The 15,310-nt window shown below is 38.7% G+C and overlaps 1 protein-coding gene across 4 annotated transcripts in view; it reads right to left on the bottom strand.

Annotated features, from left to right (window-relative positions):
• Positions 1 to 262: 262 nt before the first annotated feature.
• The window catches only part of G3BP1 (G3BP stress granule assembly factor 1), a 49,753-nt gene continuing 34,705 nt past the window's right edge, over positions 263 to 15,310 (bottom strand). For 2 of the 4 annotated variants that reach the window (XM_008152240.3, XM_054718066.1), the window contains one exon: positions 13,743 to 14,535. In XM_008152240.3, the coding sequence (XP_008150462.1) occupies positions 14,329 to 14,535 (207 nt within the window). In that variant the 3' untranslated portion in view covers positions 13,743 to 14,328. Of the gene's footprint in view, positions 374 to 13,742; positions 14,536 to 15,310 lie in introns of those variants that run through there. The other 2 variants (XR_008556414.1, XR_008556413.1) reach the window with 2 other exon arrangements.

Below are 15,310 nucleotides of genomic sequence, written 5' to 3'. Positions count from 1 at the left end.
AAATAAAATAAAAAGAGGGGGTTGAAGGAGAATTTTTGAAGCCAAACTCTAGATACTTTCATGGAAAGGGCGTGTTATAAAATGCTTCACTGTTTCCCCATTTTAATGTCACACTTAGAGCCCCTCCCAGGCCTTCCGGGACAGGTAGGGAGAGGTTGAGACAGAGGGGGCCCTCAAGGAGATTACAATCTTCACTTTCCTGCCATCAGTCAAGGTATTTCCCAGCACCGAGGACTTGCCTCTCAGACTAGCTTCTCACCTGCGAATGCCATCAAACACCAGGACATTGCACCGGGCATTTTAGCAGGCATGTCCTGTGGAGGCTATGGCCCACTTTCCAGGGCACCTGTGTGAATTCGCTCTGCGAGAGCCTCTGAAAGAATCAAAGAGAAGTGTGTCAGAGTATAACCTGTGAAACTGCCCTCGGGAAGTGACTGCAATGACTCCAGTCCCCTCCCAGCCTGATCCCAGCCCCCAAACAGACATAATTTAAATATAACCAGAAACTTCCAGCAAGATTGAAGAATATTTTCCTGTTAATGTAGTTGTAGTTACAGGCAGAAAAAAATGGGACTGCTCCAGACCATTGGGGGAGGGGGGGGGGCCATCTAAATTCATACCATTAGCTAGGCTACACTAATAAAAAGAAAAAATATTATAGCAGGTGTGGCTGGAGTTGGGCCAGCACTCTCCACTCCAGCTGTCTCCACTCCTCACCCCCAAACAAAACCTCACCCTGGCAACCCTGAAATTGCTTCCACACTCCTGTAGCTCCAACAAACACTGTTTGTCATCAGAAAACACTGCTCCTGTCTTTCCCAACAGGGATGTGTTTATGCTCCATTTCAACGGAATCTCTTCAAAATGTCTATAGGGTAACATGACAAATGTTCTTCAGTCTCCCTTCATCTGGCCCTGGAATTAATGAGAATATTGCAGACAAATTTTTTTCTTCTTCCCAATGTTAAAAATTAAGACTTAAAATTAACACTGTAAAGATTTAATATTTCCCATAATAATATGGAAACCATATTGTAAACCATTTCCTACCATCACTATATAGCTAGCCACTCCTTTGCCCCTGAAAAAGATTCAAATCAGGGATATTTTTTTAAAGACCTCAAAAAATAAATAAAATAAAAAGAGCCCTCTAAAAGGAATAGCTGTTTCAATAAAACAAATATAGCAAAATGGTAACTGTGTATTCCAGGTGGTTAATATAGTCAGTCCTCTAAAATGCTTCCACATTTTCTCCCATTTCCTCGGGCCTCAATTTTCCTATCTGTGAAACAGTAATCAAGCTTGAAGGGTTTTCCCAGCTGTAAAGTTTTCAAAAGGCCACTTCTCTAGTTGTCTTTTAATTGCAGAAAAATAGGAGGACTTCTCACAGGCTCTAAGGTGGCCCCACACTACATCTCATCCTCTCAGCTTTCCTCTAAATCCATTCCAGGTTCCCTCGTATGGTGGGAAGGGCACTAGCTTGGAGGTGCAACTACCAAAAGGTACACTATCCTGAACAAGACCATTACCTCTCTGACCTTGTTTATGTGTTCCGGGACAGTAATCTCCACATCACAGGTCCAATGTCCAGGTAAAATGACATAATGACTGCTAACTCTATCCCTACATTGCAAACTAGAAAGCATTCTCAGGATCTCATTCGCTATGACTCTCATCACTTCTTCCTGTTTGCCAGAAGAGGTCATCAAAGAGCTTTCTTTACTAACTGAGATGGGCTCCAAAAGGCCAAATCCACCGCCCTGACATCTCATGACCAGCTCAAGGACCCCCTTCCTGGTGAATCACTCCATGCTCACTGCCGCACCTGGACACGCTTTAGAGACCTAAATTCTAGTCCTGGTTACACTGATCAAGCACCTGCATCCCTTTTACCCAGAGATGTGAGCACCCACTGAACAGAAGGCACCATATTAAGCTCTGCGAATAGTTGCCACTCACATGCAGAGTAGTAGTGGACTGTGAAGAAACCTGGACTATCACAATATTGCTACTGAACACCTCCTGTGTGTCTTTTAATTAAATAACGGAATTTCCACAATAGCCCTGATTGTATTTCTCATTTTACAGTTGAGGACAGTAGGCTCCAAAAGTTCCTTTCACCAACCCAAGTCAAAGCCTTGCAGAGTTTGGACACGATTCTAAAGACAATGGGAAGCTAAGATTTGGAAACAGCCTTGACAGGTTTACATCTTCCACTTTCTGTTTTTGACTTTCAACAAATTATTTCACCCCATGACCTCAGTCACCCACCTACCTCCCAAATTGACTATAAAAGTAATTGATGTAGTTTGTCATTAAAAAGCAGAATACATGAGATTGTCCATTTTAACTGAATCTTATAACTTAACAAAAAATTATGGAGCCTTTAGCCTGGGTACTTTCCAGTATACAAAAATTTAACTCCTACAATCTGTTAAATACCAGGGAATAACTATCTTGTACTAGAACGGAAATCCATCATCTTTTAGATCAAGAACCAAATGAGACAATCCTCAGTCTTCATCTTCTCAGAACTTGGTCATAAGCAACATAAACTTTGAGCACCTACTAATCCAGTGTCTGGTACATGATGTGGGGCCATGTTCCAGCTAGAGTTATGGAAGAACCCAAGCAGGGTGAGCAGCAGGCAGATGGTTATCGATAGCATTTGGAGGACAGTGAGAACACACTCCCTGTTAACAGTCCTGCAGGAGAGATCAGTGTATGCCTAGAATGGCCTAGATTTGCCCAGAATCAAGAGTAAAGACTAAACCTTTTCTGGAGGTCCTCCCTACATCTGGAATCCCTTTAAAACATCACTCAACTAAGACAAGGCACCTCCTACAAATATGGCAAGGCACGGGAACCAGAAAGCAGCACTGTCCCTAACTACAGAACTTAAACTTAGTGAAGTGAGATGTGATCTGGATAGGAGTTCTCTAATTCGGGAAGATGTGGTAAGAGACAGAGGAAGAATTCAGAGGTGAGAATTGGGACTTACAGGAACCTTCTTGGAGAACAGGATAGGTGATCAGACTCCTATTTCCCACAGCAGTTTACTATCTGGATTTATATAATTGTAGTTTCACCTTTTAAATATAACTACTTCCCCCAAGCAGGTGTTCAGGTAAAGAGGGAGCACCTCTATATGGAAATGCCATTGAAATGAGTATTAAAAGTGGTGGCAGGCCCTAGTCAGTATGGCTCAGTGGGTAGAGCGTCAGCCTGTGGACCAAAGGGTCTCAGGTTCGATTCCAGTCAAGGGCATGTACCTCAGTTGCAGGCTCCTCCCTGGCCCTGGCCCTGGCCCGGGCCCTGGTCAGGGTGCGTGGAGGCAACCAACCCATGTTTCTCTCACATCATATTTCTTGGGTGAGAATTTTTTTTTAATCTAAGTAGAAGCTGCTGCTTGTCTCCCCATCCTTTTGCCTCTGACCTAACAATCCCTTGGATAACTTGATGTGCACAAACTAGGCCAGACCAGTTCACGGGACAAGGCCTCTGCTTACTACAGTTCCCAGGACTCGATTGGCCTATCCATGTCTCTCCGCCTGCATCCAGAAGCTTGACCTTTGCAGAATAAGACCATGAGCTACAGCAGTAATGCCAGAATGTGTAGGCCACTGCTCTGAAGGCCAGGGCCAGTCCTGCATAGCTCTGCGTGCTGGTGAGACAAAGGGCACTCTGAATGGCCTCGTCAGGGTCACTGGGTATGTAGGTAACTGCTATGTAATTAATTGCCTTGATATGATTTTTCAAAATGTCTCAGCATGGAGAAAGCAGCTCGGCCTCTCAGGGTACACGTCAGAAGTGGAAGCTCAGGGAGGAGGTCTCCATAATTACTGTCATAGCCAGCACTAACCTCCCTACACCCGCCTGTCATCCATCTACCTGCTGTTTATTAAATCTCTGTGGCAAAAACTGCAGTGTAAAAGCAGGGCATCAGAATGAAAGCCTCTTTTCTTACAATGTAAGAGGGGACAATAGAACTTGCAAAACAATCACTAATGAGAAATGCAGGAAATATGTATGAGAAAGGAGGGTGCCCAAAGTGGGCAGAAAACAGATCATGGAGCCTTTCAAGACCTGAGGGCCATTTGAGCAGTAGCACCTTAAAGAACAGAGGGAATAGCAGGAGTAAAAAACATGGAGGTAAAAAAAAAAAAAAAAAAAACTAGGGGCACATACAAGGTACAGTGATTATCCATTTGGTTCAAGTGTAGTGAATGCTAGGCACAGATAAAGCATGGAGTACATCATAACAACCTTAAAGTTCTGACAGACCTAGGGCACAGCACACCTTCAAGGGCCGAGAGTTTTCTATCTCCTTCCCATTAGCTGACACTTCCAGCCTCATTCAGATTCTCCTATACTTATCTGGGGGAACTTACCTTTTCCTTCATCTTAGAAGTAGACAGAGTACCCACTAGAAAGTCACATCTTCAAGGGCATTAATTCACCCCAACATATAGGAAGCACTTAGATTGTGCTCAGTAGGCACTGGAGAGGGAATAATAGAGTACAATCAAGTCCTGATTCTACACTGAGATTGCTAGTCTATGGTGACTCTGAAAAACTTTCTTCTGGAGCTTCATCTTTTCTCAGCCAGCCAGCCAGCCGGTACTTAGTGCATGCAGGTACTTCTAAAGGAGAGCTTGTGGTGCAAATACTATTACCTTTTGTTGCTCTGAATTAGAAAACAGAGCTGACCTGGAAGGAAAATATAGCCTAGCATATCCTTATTTTCAGCTGCATCTAAAATAACTTCTCCCAACTTAGAGCGTCTCTCCCTAGTCAAAGCATGAAGTCATGTTCATAGAGAAAAAAAGGTGTGAAGAGGAAAAGAGCCAAATATGAATTTTTTAAAAAGACAAATGTAACTGGTTTTTAATCAAGTCATTGCTAGTATGTAAAATGAAGTTTCTTTCAGAAAGAGTTGCCTTTCTTGGTTAAACTCTTTAGAAAGAATACTGTGGGGGGGAGAGATTAGAATTACCTACCCTAGTAAATGATTGGCCCAAATCTTTTTTTTAAAGTGGTGCTTACATATCAAAGAAGTAATTTGCTAAAATCAAATATTTTCCACATTAGGTATTTCTACCTCATTCAAAGGTATGTGTACCGCATGCTCTCAGCATGCCATTTAGCCCGAATATAGTAAGCTTTAAAAGTGAGTGTTCCCATAATGCATTTCAAAGTTTAAAATTTATACCATGAATTTAAGTCATACTATTTCATATTTTAATAGTTCTATTTTCCAAGTCTTAATCCATTATTGTATTTTCAGCACTAACAATAGTGCATCCTGCTGGTCTATTGGACAGATGAAATGCCTACCCAATGTGATTCTTATGCATATTAGACAAACAATAGTGCAAAGATCTCAAAAAGAACCCAAGAAAACTATGCAGGTAAGTTCTAATTTCAAGACAAACACAGCAAGGACCTCAGCTGCCTCTATGTTTGAAAAACTGGACAGAATACCCATCTTCCCCTTCTGTAATTACATTGATATATACAAAGTGAACCACAAAGTGACCAAGACAAAAACCTTAATACTTTTAAGTCCTCTAGTAAGGTTGTCAAAGGGTGTCCAGGTCTCCTTGTCTGGATCTCATTGTCATGATCGACCTATTGGCTAAAATCACTTCTCTAGAACTGAGAATTACTTCAATATAAAGAACTAGTGTCATTTGGGCAGAGAGCGGCTGGTGAATGATTGAAAGACAGTGACTGCTCACTTTCTAAGTGTTCAAACACACTAAAGTGCTTCCAAATCACAAATTGTTTGGTCCTCTCTCCCAGGAAGGCCATTTCCAGAAACCTCATTCTCAAAGTTGACTGGCCCAGGGAACCCATGGGAGGAGACCAAATTAACTTGCAGCCATCGTTGTGAACACACAGGAGGCATACCTAGAAACAGGACGAACAGGGCTACTGGTGATATTCAATTCACAGCTAAGACATTAATGAGAAAGCAGTTATTAGATTGATTTAAAACAGTCCAAAGTGAGTTTGAAATTATCAAATAAAAGCTTACTCATTCACTGGGGAAAGGGGTATTTTATTTACATGATGTATCATAAACTTTTTATCATAAATTTTTTTTTTTACTCAAGATTATCCACTAAAATAGGCCAGTTTCTGCCAATAGAACCAGTGCCCGATCTCGTCTCACCAAAGCAAATGGCTCCTGCATAACTGCAGTCATCTCCAAAGGACGCACCCTTCGTGTTTGCTCCAGTTCATTAATTTAGATATCTGCACAAAAGACCTACCCTTTGTCTTAACAGTTACCTGATTTGATATTTAGGCAGAATTATTCTTCAAGTGACTTTACATTTCCTTTTTTCCAAAAAGGTAGCTGCCAACAAAATGTGTTGTGACCGGGGGTGGGAGGGGGGGGGTAAAAGTTCAGTATTAACTTTCAAGAGATCCAGGGTATGTTACCTGAAACCTCACACTTCAATTCATTACACTATAGCTATTCAAAATTATTTTTAACCCCAAAGAACAGAAGGGCACCCAATTCTTCAGGTGACAATATCAGTGCAGGCTGTGGAGACTGCTACAGGTAAGACAACTTAAGTTACAATTCTGTGATTCCCATACTTTAGGGAGATGTAAAATATATGCTGCGCTGGGCAGTGAATTAGTTAAGCTACAAAGTGCTTGATCACCTATGATGGAAGAGGTTCAATATCACTCATACTTCCACGGAAGAGACTACAAAAGTCATAAGCCCACAGAGTAGTAACTGACAGCTAGCCAAAGTAAAAGAGAGTTCTAAGAAATAGCCTAGGGAAATCTTAAACAATTACTTGGCCTGGAAAACTGGGTCAGAATTACTCACAAAGCTCCTCATCTTTTCCCATAAGAAAATGTGACATTATGTCTTTTATATGGAAATCTCTTTGTATATATGTATAAACTTGGTATGGCCTTAATGCTGCAGTTAAGGATTTGTTTGGCTACCACCTTAAGCAGCGTGTTAAGCAATCGCTTCCTTAATGTAAAATTTTTACTTCTTACAGGACTCTTAACCTTAACCAACCTATTCCCTTTTGCCCCTTACTCCTCCCTTTTTTGCATGAAGTCATAAAAGTTATGGCAATTATTTTTTGGCTTGTAAAAAAAAGTCTATTTCTGCAGTTTGAAGATGGAATGTAAAATTTCTGTGATACATGTATATAAAATATATTTACTGAACCATCCATATACACATATCCATGCTGATTCCAATGAAAAAAATTAAAGTTTTCTGAAATTTTCTTTGTGGTTAATCCATAGTTGTTATTATTCAACCAACTTTGTATGTTAGAGAACTTTTGAAGTCTTGCAATTACCCCAGAAAGAAACCTACATACGATCTAGAAATCATCATTTCACTTACGACAGGCTTTATATTAATTCAAGAAATATTTATTGATATGTGCGCTAGGGAGATACAAATGACTCAGACACAGATCCTGCCCATCAGGAGCTTACAGTCTAGCAGGGGAGATAGAACACATACATGGGACCATAGTCAGAGCTGTTTCAGTAAGATGAACTTAGCGTGGGCTATCAGTAGGCTGGGGTAAGAAGAGGTCGAGGAAGCTGAGAGGCCACTGAAATTATCCCAGTGAGGAGAAAGATGTGAAAGACTGTTGAGGTAGAACTGATAGGACTTAGCTGGACACTGGATGTAGGGAGCAAGAAAAAGGGAAGCAGACAACATAGACTTGGGACATGGTTGATGACATGAACTGAAAGAACAATGGAGTAGGTTTGTGAAAAGAATTTAAATTTGGCACATAAAATTCTTCTATGTACAAACAAAATGCCTGGGATATACTGGGCACTTAAGTCAGGCCAAGGATGGAAGTACCTCAAAATGACCAGTGACTTCCTCCCTCCTCTGTCTCCCACCCCCCGCTTAAAATTTCCCAACAATCCCCTCCACTATGAAATGTCATAGTGCCTAAAATTTATTCAATTAAGTCCTGGCTCTAGACATACCTCCCTTTTGAAAATGAAAATAGAAATACATTAATTCATTCAACTCAACGAGTCATCATTAAATGCCTCTTTCCTATAGTCACTGTACCTTCAGTGGAGTGCAGGGATTAATTTCCCAGTCCTTGTTCTCTAGGAGCTGTGGTCTAATGATGTAGTAAAACAGATACATGTCATTCTAATTCCAGGTTGAAGGCATAAGTTTTCAGCTAGGAGAAAGGTAGAAAGTGCTCTAGGAACACCTATCTTTTAAAAATGAAGATTGGGACAGACTGTCAAACAAGAGAGACAATGTGGAAGGAAAGAAGATGGGAATGAGTTTGTTGTTCCTCATTTCAAATTCTGGCCAGATCAACCACCAAATAAAGGCTCCCCACTCCTGTTGCACATTTTTTCTCTCGGGGAAAAAGAACAATTAGTTCTTGAACTGGATCTTCAAAAAAATGACTTCGATGGCAAGGGATATATGGACGGGGGAAAGCAGATGCAAGTGTATCTTCAGGGAAGAGAGAGGCACTTGAAGCCACGCAGTTGCAATGCCTGGCCTCTCAGAGGAGCCAGGAGTAGTTCAGGATGGCTGGAGCATCACTTCCACGAAGAATGTGAGAAATCACTGGAAAGGAAGATTAGGACCCTGATACACACACGGCATTGCCAGGCACTGAACAGGGTACCTGCCTAAGACCAAATTGCTGCCCCTTAGGAGCTTACAGTTATAACAATACAAGGTGGAAAAGCACCACAATGTACAGAATGTAAAATGCTGACAGATTTAGGAGAAAATTACAGCTGAGTTTCAGCTATTAACATATTAGGATACCCAATAGCTTTCGGACAGCTAGTAGTAAACCCATCCCTGAGGGGAACACATGTTAATGTCCTTCAACAGGCCCAGGTAGAAGTGGGCATTAAGAGAGTTCTAAGGAAATGGAGTAAACCTAGGTATGAAAACTGAGCTATATAGGAGCAACTGAGTGAGCATGTAAAATGTGGCTCCTTCCCCTTTCTCCCATATCCGGACCTTCAGCCAGCCTAGGGAGGACTAGCAATCCCCTCCATGTTACTTCTACAGGACGATCTGGGACTCTGTACCAATAATCAATTCTCTGACTACCTAGATCTTTAGAAAAATGAAGGTGTTATATACAAATCATTTTAGTCCTTTCCAGCACTAGCTTTCTATGAATTCTAGGAGCTCTTCTGTCTCTTGTGCTAATAATCAGAACGAGAAAAAATCTTTTAAGGAAACATTCAATTGTTTCTCATTTAAAAATTATGGGTTTTTTTCTTATAAATCACAAAATGATTCTTATACCATCAGCTAAGTTCCACCTCCACCTCACTCATCTTCAAAATCTAACAACTACCTATGTAAATTTATTTTTAACAAGATATGTTCTACAATCTAAGTATGCATTGAATCTTTAAAGGAAGAGAAGTCCTTTTCTTCTCCCTACTCTCTTATGCCAGTTTCTCAGTATGTCTTCATTTAAAAGGGCCAAATCAGTATACATACACAATCTTCAGAAAGACATTTAAGAATTTAAGTAAAATAGGTGATTCTAACAAAGCTTGGGAAAAGTTTCAGTAACCAAAATGGTTAATTATAACAATAGTTAAAATTGCTTGTATCCAGATTAAATAAGATATGATCATCCCTGAAATTACTACCAAAAGTATAGGCAAACTTCCCATAAGTGGGTTTACAAAAAAATACTTTTGTTAAAATAATTCAATAGTAAACTTTTGGTAAACATCCCTTAATTTTCTTTTTTTAAGAAAATAAGACACACTGGGTAGATGCAAGTCCCTTGGAATCTGTGACATAGGCCATGTTTCAAAGTGCGAAACATGTGGATTTCTAGGTGGCAAGGTCACATGGTTTATGGAGTAATAGTGGAACTGACTTCCAATACTATTTTCTTTTCCCAGCGAACTAAAAAAAAAAGCTACCAGGTTCAAGTGGAAATTGGAGGAGAGACTGTCCAAGGTTTTCAAAATAAGTCACATAATCAAAAAGCGAACAACCTTTATTCTAAGCCATACTTTAGCATAAATCAAAACTAAAATAAAACTAGTGCTTTTAGGCCACCTCTAATCAACTCTTTATTCATTCAGGCTACAATGAGAGACTGTTTCATGAAAGGACAACAAAGCAGTCTAATTTCAGCATTATTCTGAGCTAGATACATAGTCACTAAAAAGAATATAAATGGAAGCTTTATCTCACACGTGCCACCATTTTTCCTTTAGTAAGAATTCACAAGCCTGCCTATGGTCCCCAGAACTTCAATATCACAGTATACAAATGCAAATCCCAAGAGGAATTACTACCTTTAAAGCAGAAATCCTTACATAATTATCTAGTACCACATAGCCAATACTTTACTTGATCATCAAGTTAAATCTACAACCTTATCCCACACAAGACATTGCTAAGTTGCTAACATTCATTCCTAAGGTTTTTAAACATTTGTGAAAGACTATCATGATTATCTAATGCCCATTTTCAATATATTAGGCAGTTAGCTAGAACCTTATATTCAAATAAATGTTGAAGTTGCTTCTTTTTCAAAGTTCAAGATTGCTTAACTAAAAGGTCATCTGTATGTAGTTCCTGCAGAAATTCTTTTAAGTAGCACAAAAATAAAACTTCAATATAAAAGATAATCTTTAGATCAGTAGGTTTGACAAATGCAACCATTTACATAAAAGAAATAGGCCATTCAGCATAAACAATGGTCTACAAATTTAAACCTCATAGGAAGATTATTTCCATATAGATTCTAACAAATTGTTTTCTATAAAGTGCCTCATTTTCCACTAACTCATTAAACTCTACACGGATTTTCAAATAAAGGGATGAAGAAAGTATCAGAGGATGGCAGTTATAAGCACAAAACATAACTGCTATAAATTCACCTGGATTATGCTCTGATAAAAATATTCACTTCCAGATTTCAAGACTGTACTAAATGTATTATCAAACCAGATAAGAAATTAATCTAAGAACAAGTCATTATTATTGTTACCAAATAGTCTGTAAATCAAAAGAAGTCCTATACAAATCATTTAATTATATTATTTACCCTAAGGAAATGAACAGAAATGCTAATCTTGTTATGAATGTTTTATAGACCCTGGTTTCTATATGGTCATATCCTGTATCTTAATATGTCATTCAAATGTACATATGTAGGCATTTTGGTTTTGGAGAAAAAGCATCAGTTTCGGAGGTCAATCTGCTCCTTGCTACATGGATGGTTTGGAGGCCTAGTCACACAGCTGCTCTGATGCCGTTTCTCCTTTATCTATTACTTTGGGGAAAATAGTACCTAATCCAGAGTCGTGAAAATTATTTTTCCAACCTAAACTAAAGTGCAATTCAACTAATACTGTTCAGTAACCTACTCAAATAATTATTTTTGGATTATTCTTTTCACTGCTCCCCAGAGAAAGCTCAAAAAGTTGAGAACACAGGCATACACAAGTCAAGACCAACCTCACCATAAAAGCAAATAAAAGTACTTTTTTAAGTCCCAAGGTGTATTTATTTTCAACAGGTCTTAAAAGACCAAGATGCACAATGAACTAAACTAATCTTATACCTAGGAAGATACTAGATAAATAAGTGAAGGGTGTTAAGCTCAGTAGAAAAGAACTAGACACTGGGCCATACCTAGAAATGAAAAATTGTGTTTTAAAACGTGAAAAGGTTGAATATGATGAGCCAATGCTGCCTATAGAAAAATCTTGCCTTATTTTATTTTCACTTTCTACCTGTGAGAATATATGTATCTCTACAGTATCATGTTTATTCCATCAGCAATAATGGAAACAAAGATACCAGGATTTTTATAGTGTTAAAACATGATGCTAAATCCTATATATAAAAGTCCTCAAAACTCCACAATCACCCAAATTCTGATGAGCTGAAATTACTGAAGTAAACTTTTGTTTTCTGGGATTAAACAGTAACTCCCTGCAACAAGTTACAAGCAGCATCTAGCATAATGCGGCCTTCTCCAAAAACTTTTTTAAACCACATATTGGTACAAATGAAGGAAAATTAGATAACTTACAATAAATGTTACTATAATTGCTGAAAGAACTATTTGCTAATTAATTTATTTTTATTTATCTGAAGCTTTATTGCAAAGGAATGAGTCTTCAACTCCAGTTGTAATCCACCCATCATTATTTATAGAAGTAGAAACCGTTTTTAAAGCAGTTGCTTCATTTTTACAGACATGTGGCATTGTTGATCCCTACCCACTAAATGCCAAATGCAGTGTTCCTCCCCAACACCCTTCACAATCTCACACATTTCCAATGTCCTCTAGGATATAACAGCCCCAAATTGGGTACCACTGCATCTAGTTAGTACCCTTAAACCTGAGTAGAAAGAACTCCTATTTTGAAAATGCATGGTTTAGTATTCACTTGTGAAAAATGATTTATAGGTTATCCATAATTTATCCTTTACAGTTACTGCAAAAATAACTCAGGCTAAGTTTTGTTTTCTTTCCACAAGCTTAATATAAGCTACAGAAGTATAAGCTGAATTTCTCCTAATTATCACTGGCTAGGCCAAATGAAGTGGTTACCAAATAATCATTTAAACTGAACACCAAAACAGCCATGTGATTCAGTTATGTAAGTTTCTTTATATGAAGGAGATGCTGCCAATTTTCAAATATTTGAGGTATTGAGGACCAACTGATAACATCAAATTTCATTTTAGTTTAAGACTACACCCTTCAGCAAACCTAGTTTCCCAGTAACAGAAAAACAAACATTCCTATTCCTACTCACACTATCCTCAAGCAACAGTCCTAAAGATGAATACTGTTAAAAAGAAAATAAGTTAAATTTGACAGCCTTCTTGCCCTTCAACTAGTAACAATGACATGATACTACACAAAGGCTTGCTTCACAAATGTGTAAACAAAACCTTCACCCAAGTCATACACAGCATTCAACAAACATACTATGTAAAACGAGTATTAGTCTACATTGCCAGATTAAATTTTCTTCCAGAAATATTTTAATAAAAATTGGCCATTTCAAATAAACACCTACTGCATGTCCATCAATCAAAGAGAACCAGTAACAAAATAGAAAATTTACCAAATGGCTATGATTTAAAGGAAAAAAGACTAGCAGACAGTCAAGCATATCAGCAAAGTCCAATATGAAAATCACATTCCTTCTTGTGGGCTGATTAGAATTCTGGATACCAAAATAAAATGCTGAGCTATTTAGGTCAAAGAACCTCTACAAAAGCACCCGTCCTCAAGGCATTCCAGTTTGAGACACAATTTCAGACTAAAGCATAACAAGTGAACAGGAGACGCACAGTGAAAGAGGGGTTCCACAATTTCCAACATACTCTGTGAACCTGAAAAAAAAAAAATCTAGATTTTTTTTTTTATTATTATTTTTCTTTCAACAATTGCCAAGACCGGAATCAAAGATAAATAGAAGGCACAACAGTTTTGCTCTGGTTTTGTGTTATTCGGATTGTGGCGGGGAGGGTGTTGTCTTTTTTTTTGTTTGTTTAACAAATACAAATTAAACATGAAAATAAATTCTACTTCAAAATAACCCCTAATAATTTAAGAAAAGCACATCAGTTGCATTCTAGACATTTAAAACCTATCTCACAATTTAAATTTCAACAAGAGTGGTAAAAAGAGTGGATTTTATAATTGTTTTGTGATCACATATCAAAAGAAAAAAACTTCACTAACATTTTTTATTCAGTTTTTATCCATATCAGCGAGAATCAAAATGTCAAATTTTCCAATGGCAGTTTCTCCACACCAGAAGGTAGTCATGACTCTCAAAAGAAACAATTTTGGGGTTTTTCCTGCCTTCAAAATGTTTATCAAATCCTGTGTTTCTCAAAGGCTTTTGAAACATGTAGAAAATAAGTAAGAAATATCCCAATGAATGAAACATACCAAATGTCAGTAATAAGCGACACATTCCTTTGGGGAAATGGCTGTTTAAAAAAAAAAAAAAATCCAGTCTGTATATGCAAAGTAAAGCAAGGAAATTCAGTCTTTTTTTTTTCTTTTCTTCTTTAAAAATCCATTTTTCCTAAAATATCATTCCACAAAATTGGAAGTGAAGGAATAAAAGGTGAGGAGAGAAAAGAGGAAGGGAGGGAACACACACCATTAACACAAAAAGTAAAATTGTACAAACTTAAGCAGTTTATAAGAGACCAGGGTCATACTGCAAGATACCAAAGGATGGTTGAAGAAATCACCATTCTGCAGGAACAGGGTTTGTACTGCTGCGTGAAGATCAGTGAAGAGCAATTCACTGCCTTGGAGCAATTCCCCTTCCCACTCCAAATCCTGGTTTCTGCACCATGCCTCCACGGGGAGGGCCTCTCATTCCACCACCCAGCCCACCTCGAGGGCCTCCAGGTCCCCGCAGGCGGTTATCTCGCCGGTCTCCTTCCCGAGCAGCTCGATTCTTCTTCTCTTCCACATTCAGACGGACCTCACCCCTGAACATGATGGGCTGTAAGAGTCAAGGAGAGAAGACTTACACACAGTGCTGACCAGCGACCAACTGGCAAGGTTAAAACAAAGCTATTATACCGAACCAGCAGCTTACAAATCACCTTCGTCCTCACAGTTCAGTTTTTCTTTTAAATTCAGAATATATAATGTTCCCATTAACAAAAACAGGGAAAGGTGAATATATAATGTTCCCATTAACAAAAACATGGAAAGGTGATCTGGTATGCAGGAGTATGCAGGCCAGTTCAAAAAAGTCCATTTAAACAGCACAGGAGCACAATTAACTCTTTAATTGTACTTTAATAAAATAGATCTTATTTTCCCAAAGAATTACATAAGTAGAATATAAGAATTGTCATCTTCTCTATGAATTTCAAGGCTTAGAATAAAACCCCATCACCGAATGTGGAAAGATTGTGCTGCACATATTTATACAAAGTACATATACATCTCAAAAGCATTAATTTTATCTAAATACTAGTGTCCCCGTACACGAATTAGGACACACTGAAAGGAAATTAATTAGAAATTTTATGTGTGTGTGTGTGTGTGTGTGTGTGTGTGTGTGTGTGTGTGTGTATATAAAACCTAAGGGTTGGTCAGTCCTACCGGTAACTATGACACACTGACCACCAGGGGGCAGACGCTCAACACAGAAGCTGCCATAATGCGCACTAGCCATTTAAAAATAAGCGGCACCGCCGAAACCGGTTTGGCTCAGTGGATAGAGCGTCAGTCTGCGGACTGGAGGGTCCCAGGTTCGATTCCGGTCA

The sequence above is a fragment of the Eptesicus fuscus genome, chromosome 6 (genome assembly GCF_027574615.1).
Source record: "Eptesicus fuscus isolate TK198812 chromosome 6, DD_ASM_mEF_20220401, whole genome shotgun sequence".
NCBI lineage: Eukaryota > Metazoa > Chordata > Mammalia > Chiroptera > Vespertilionidae > Eptesicus > Eptesicus fuscus.
Note: the sequence above shows the minus strand (reverse complement) of the source record. Positions and strands in the feature narration are given on the sequence as shown.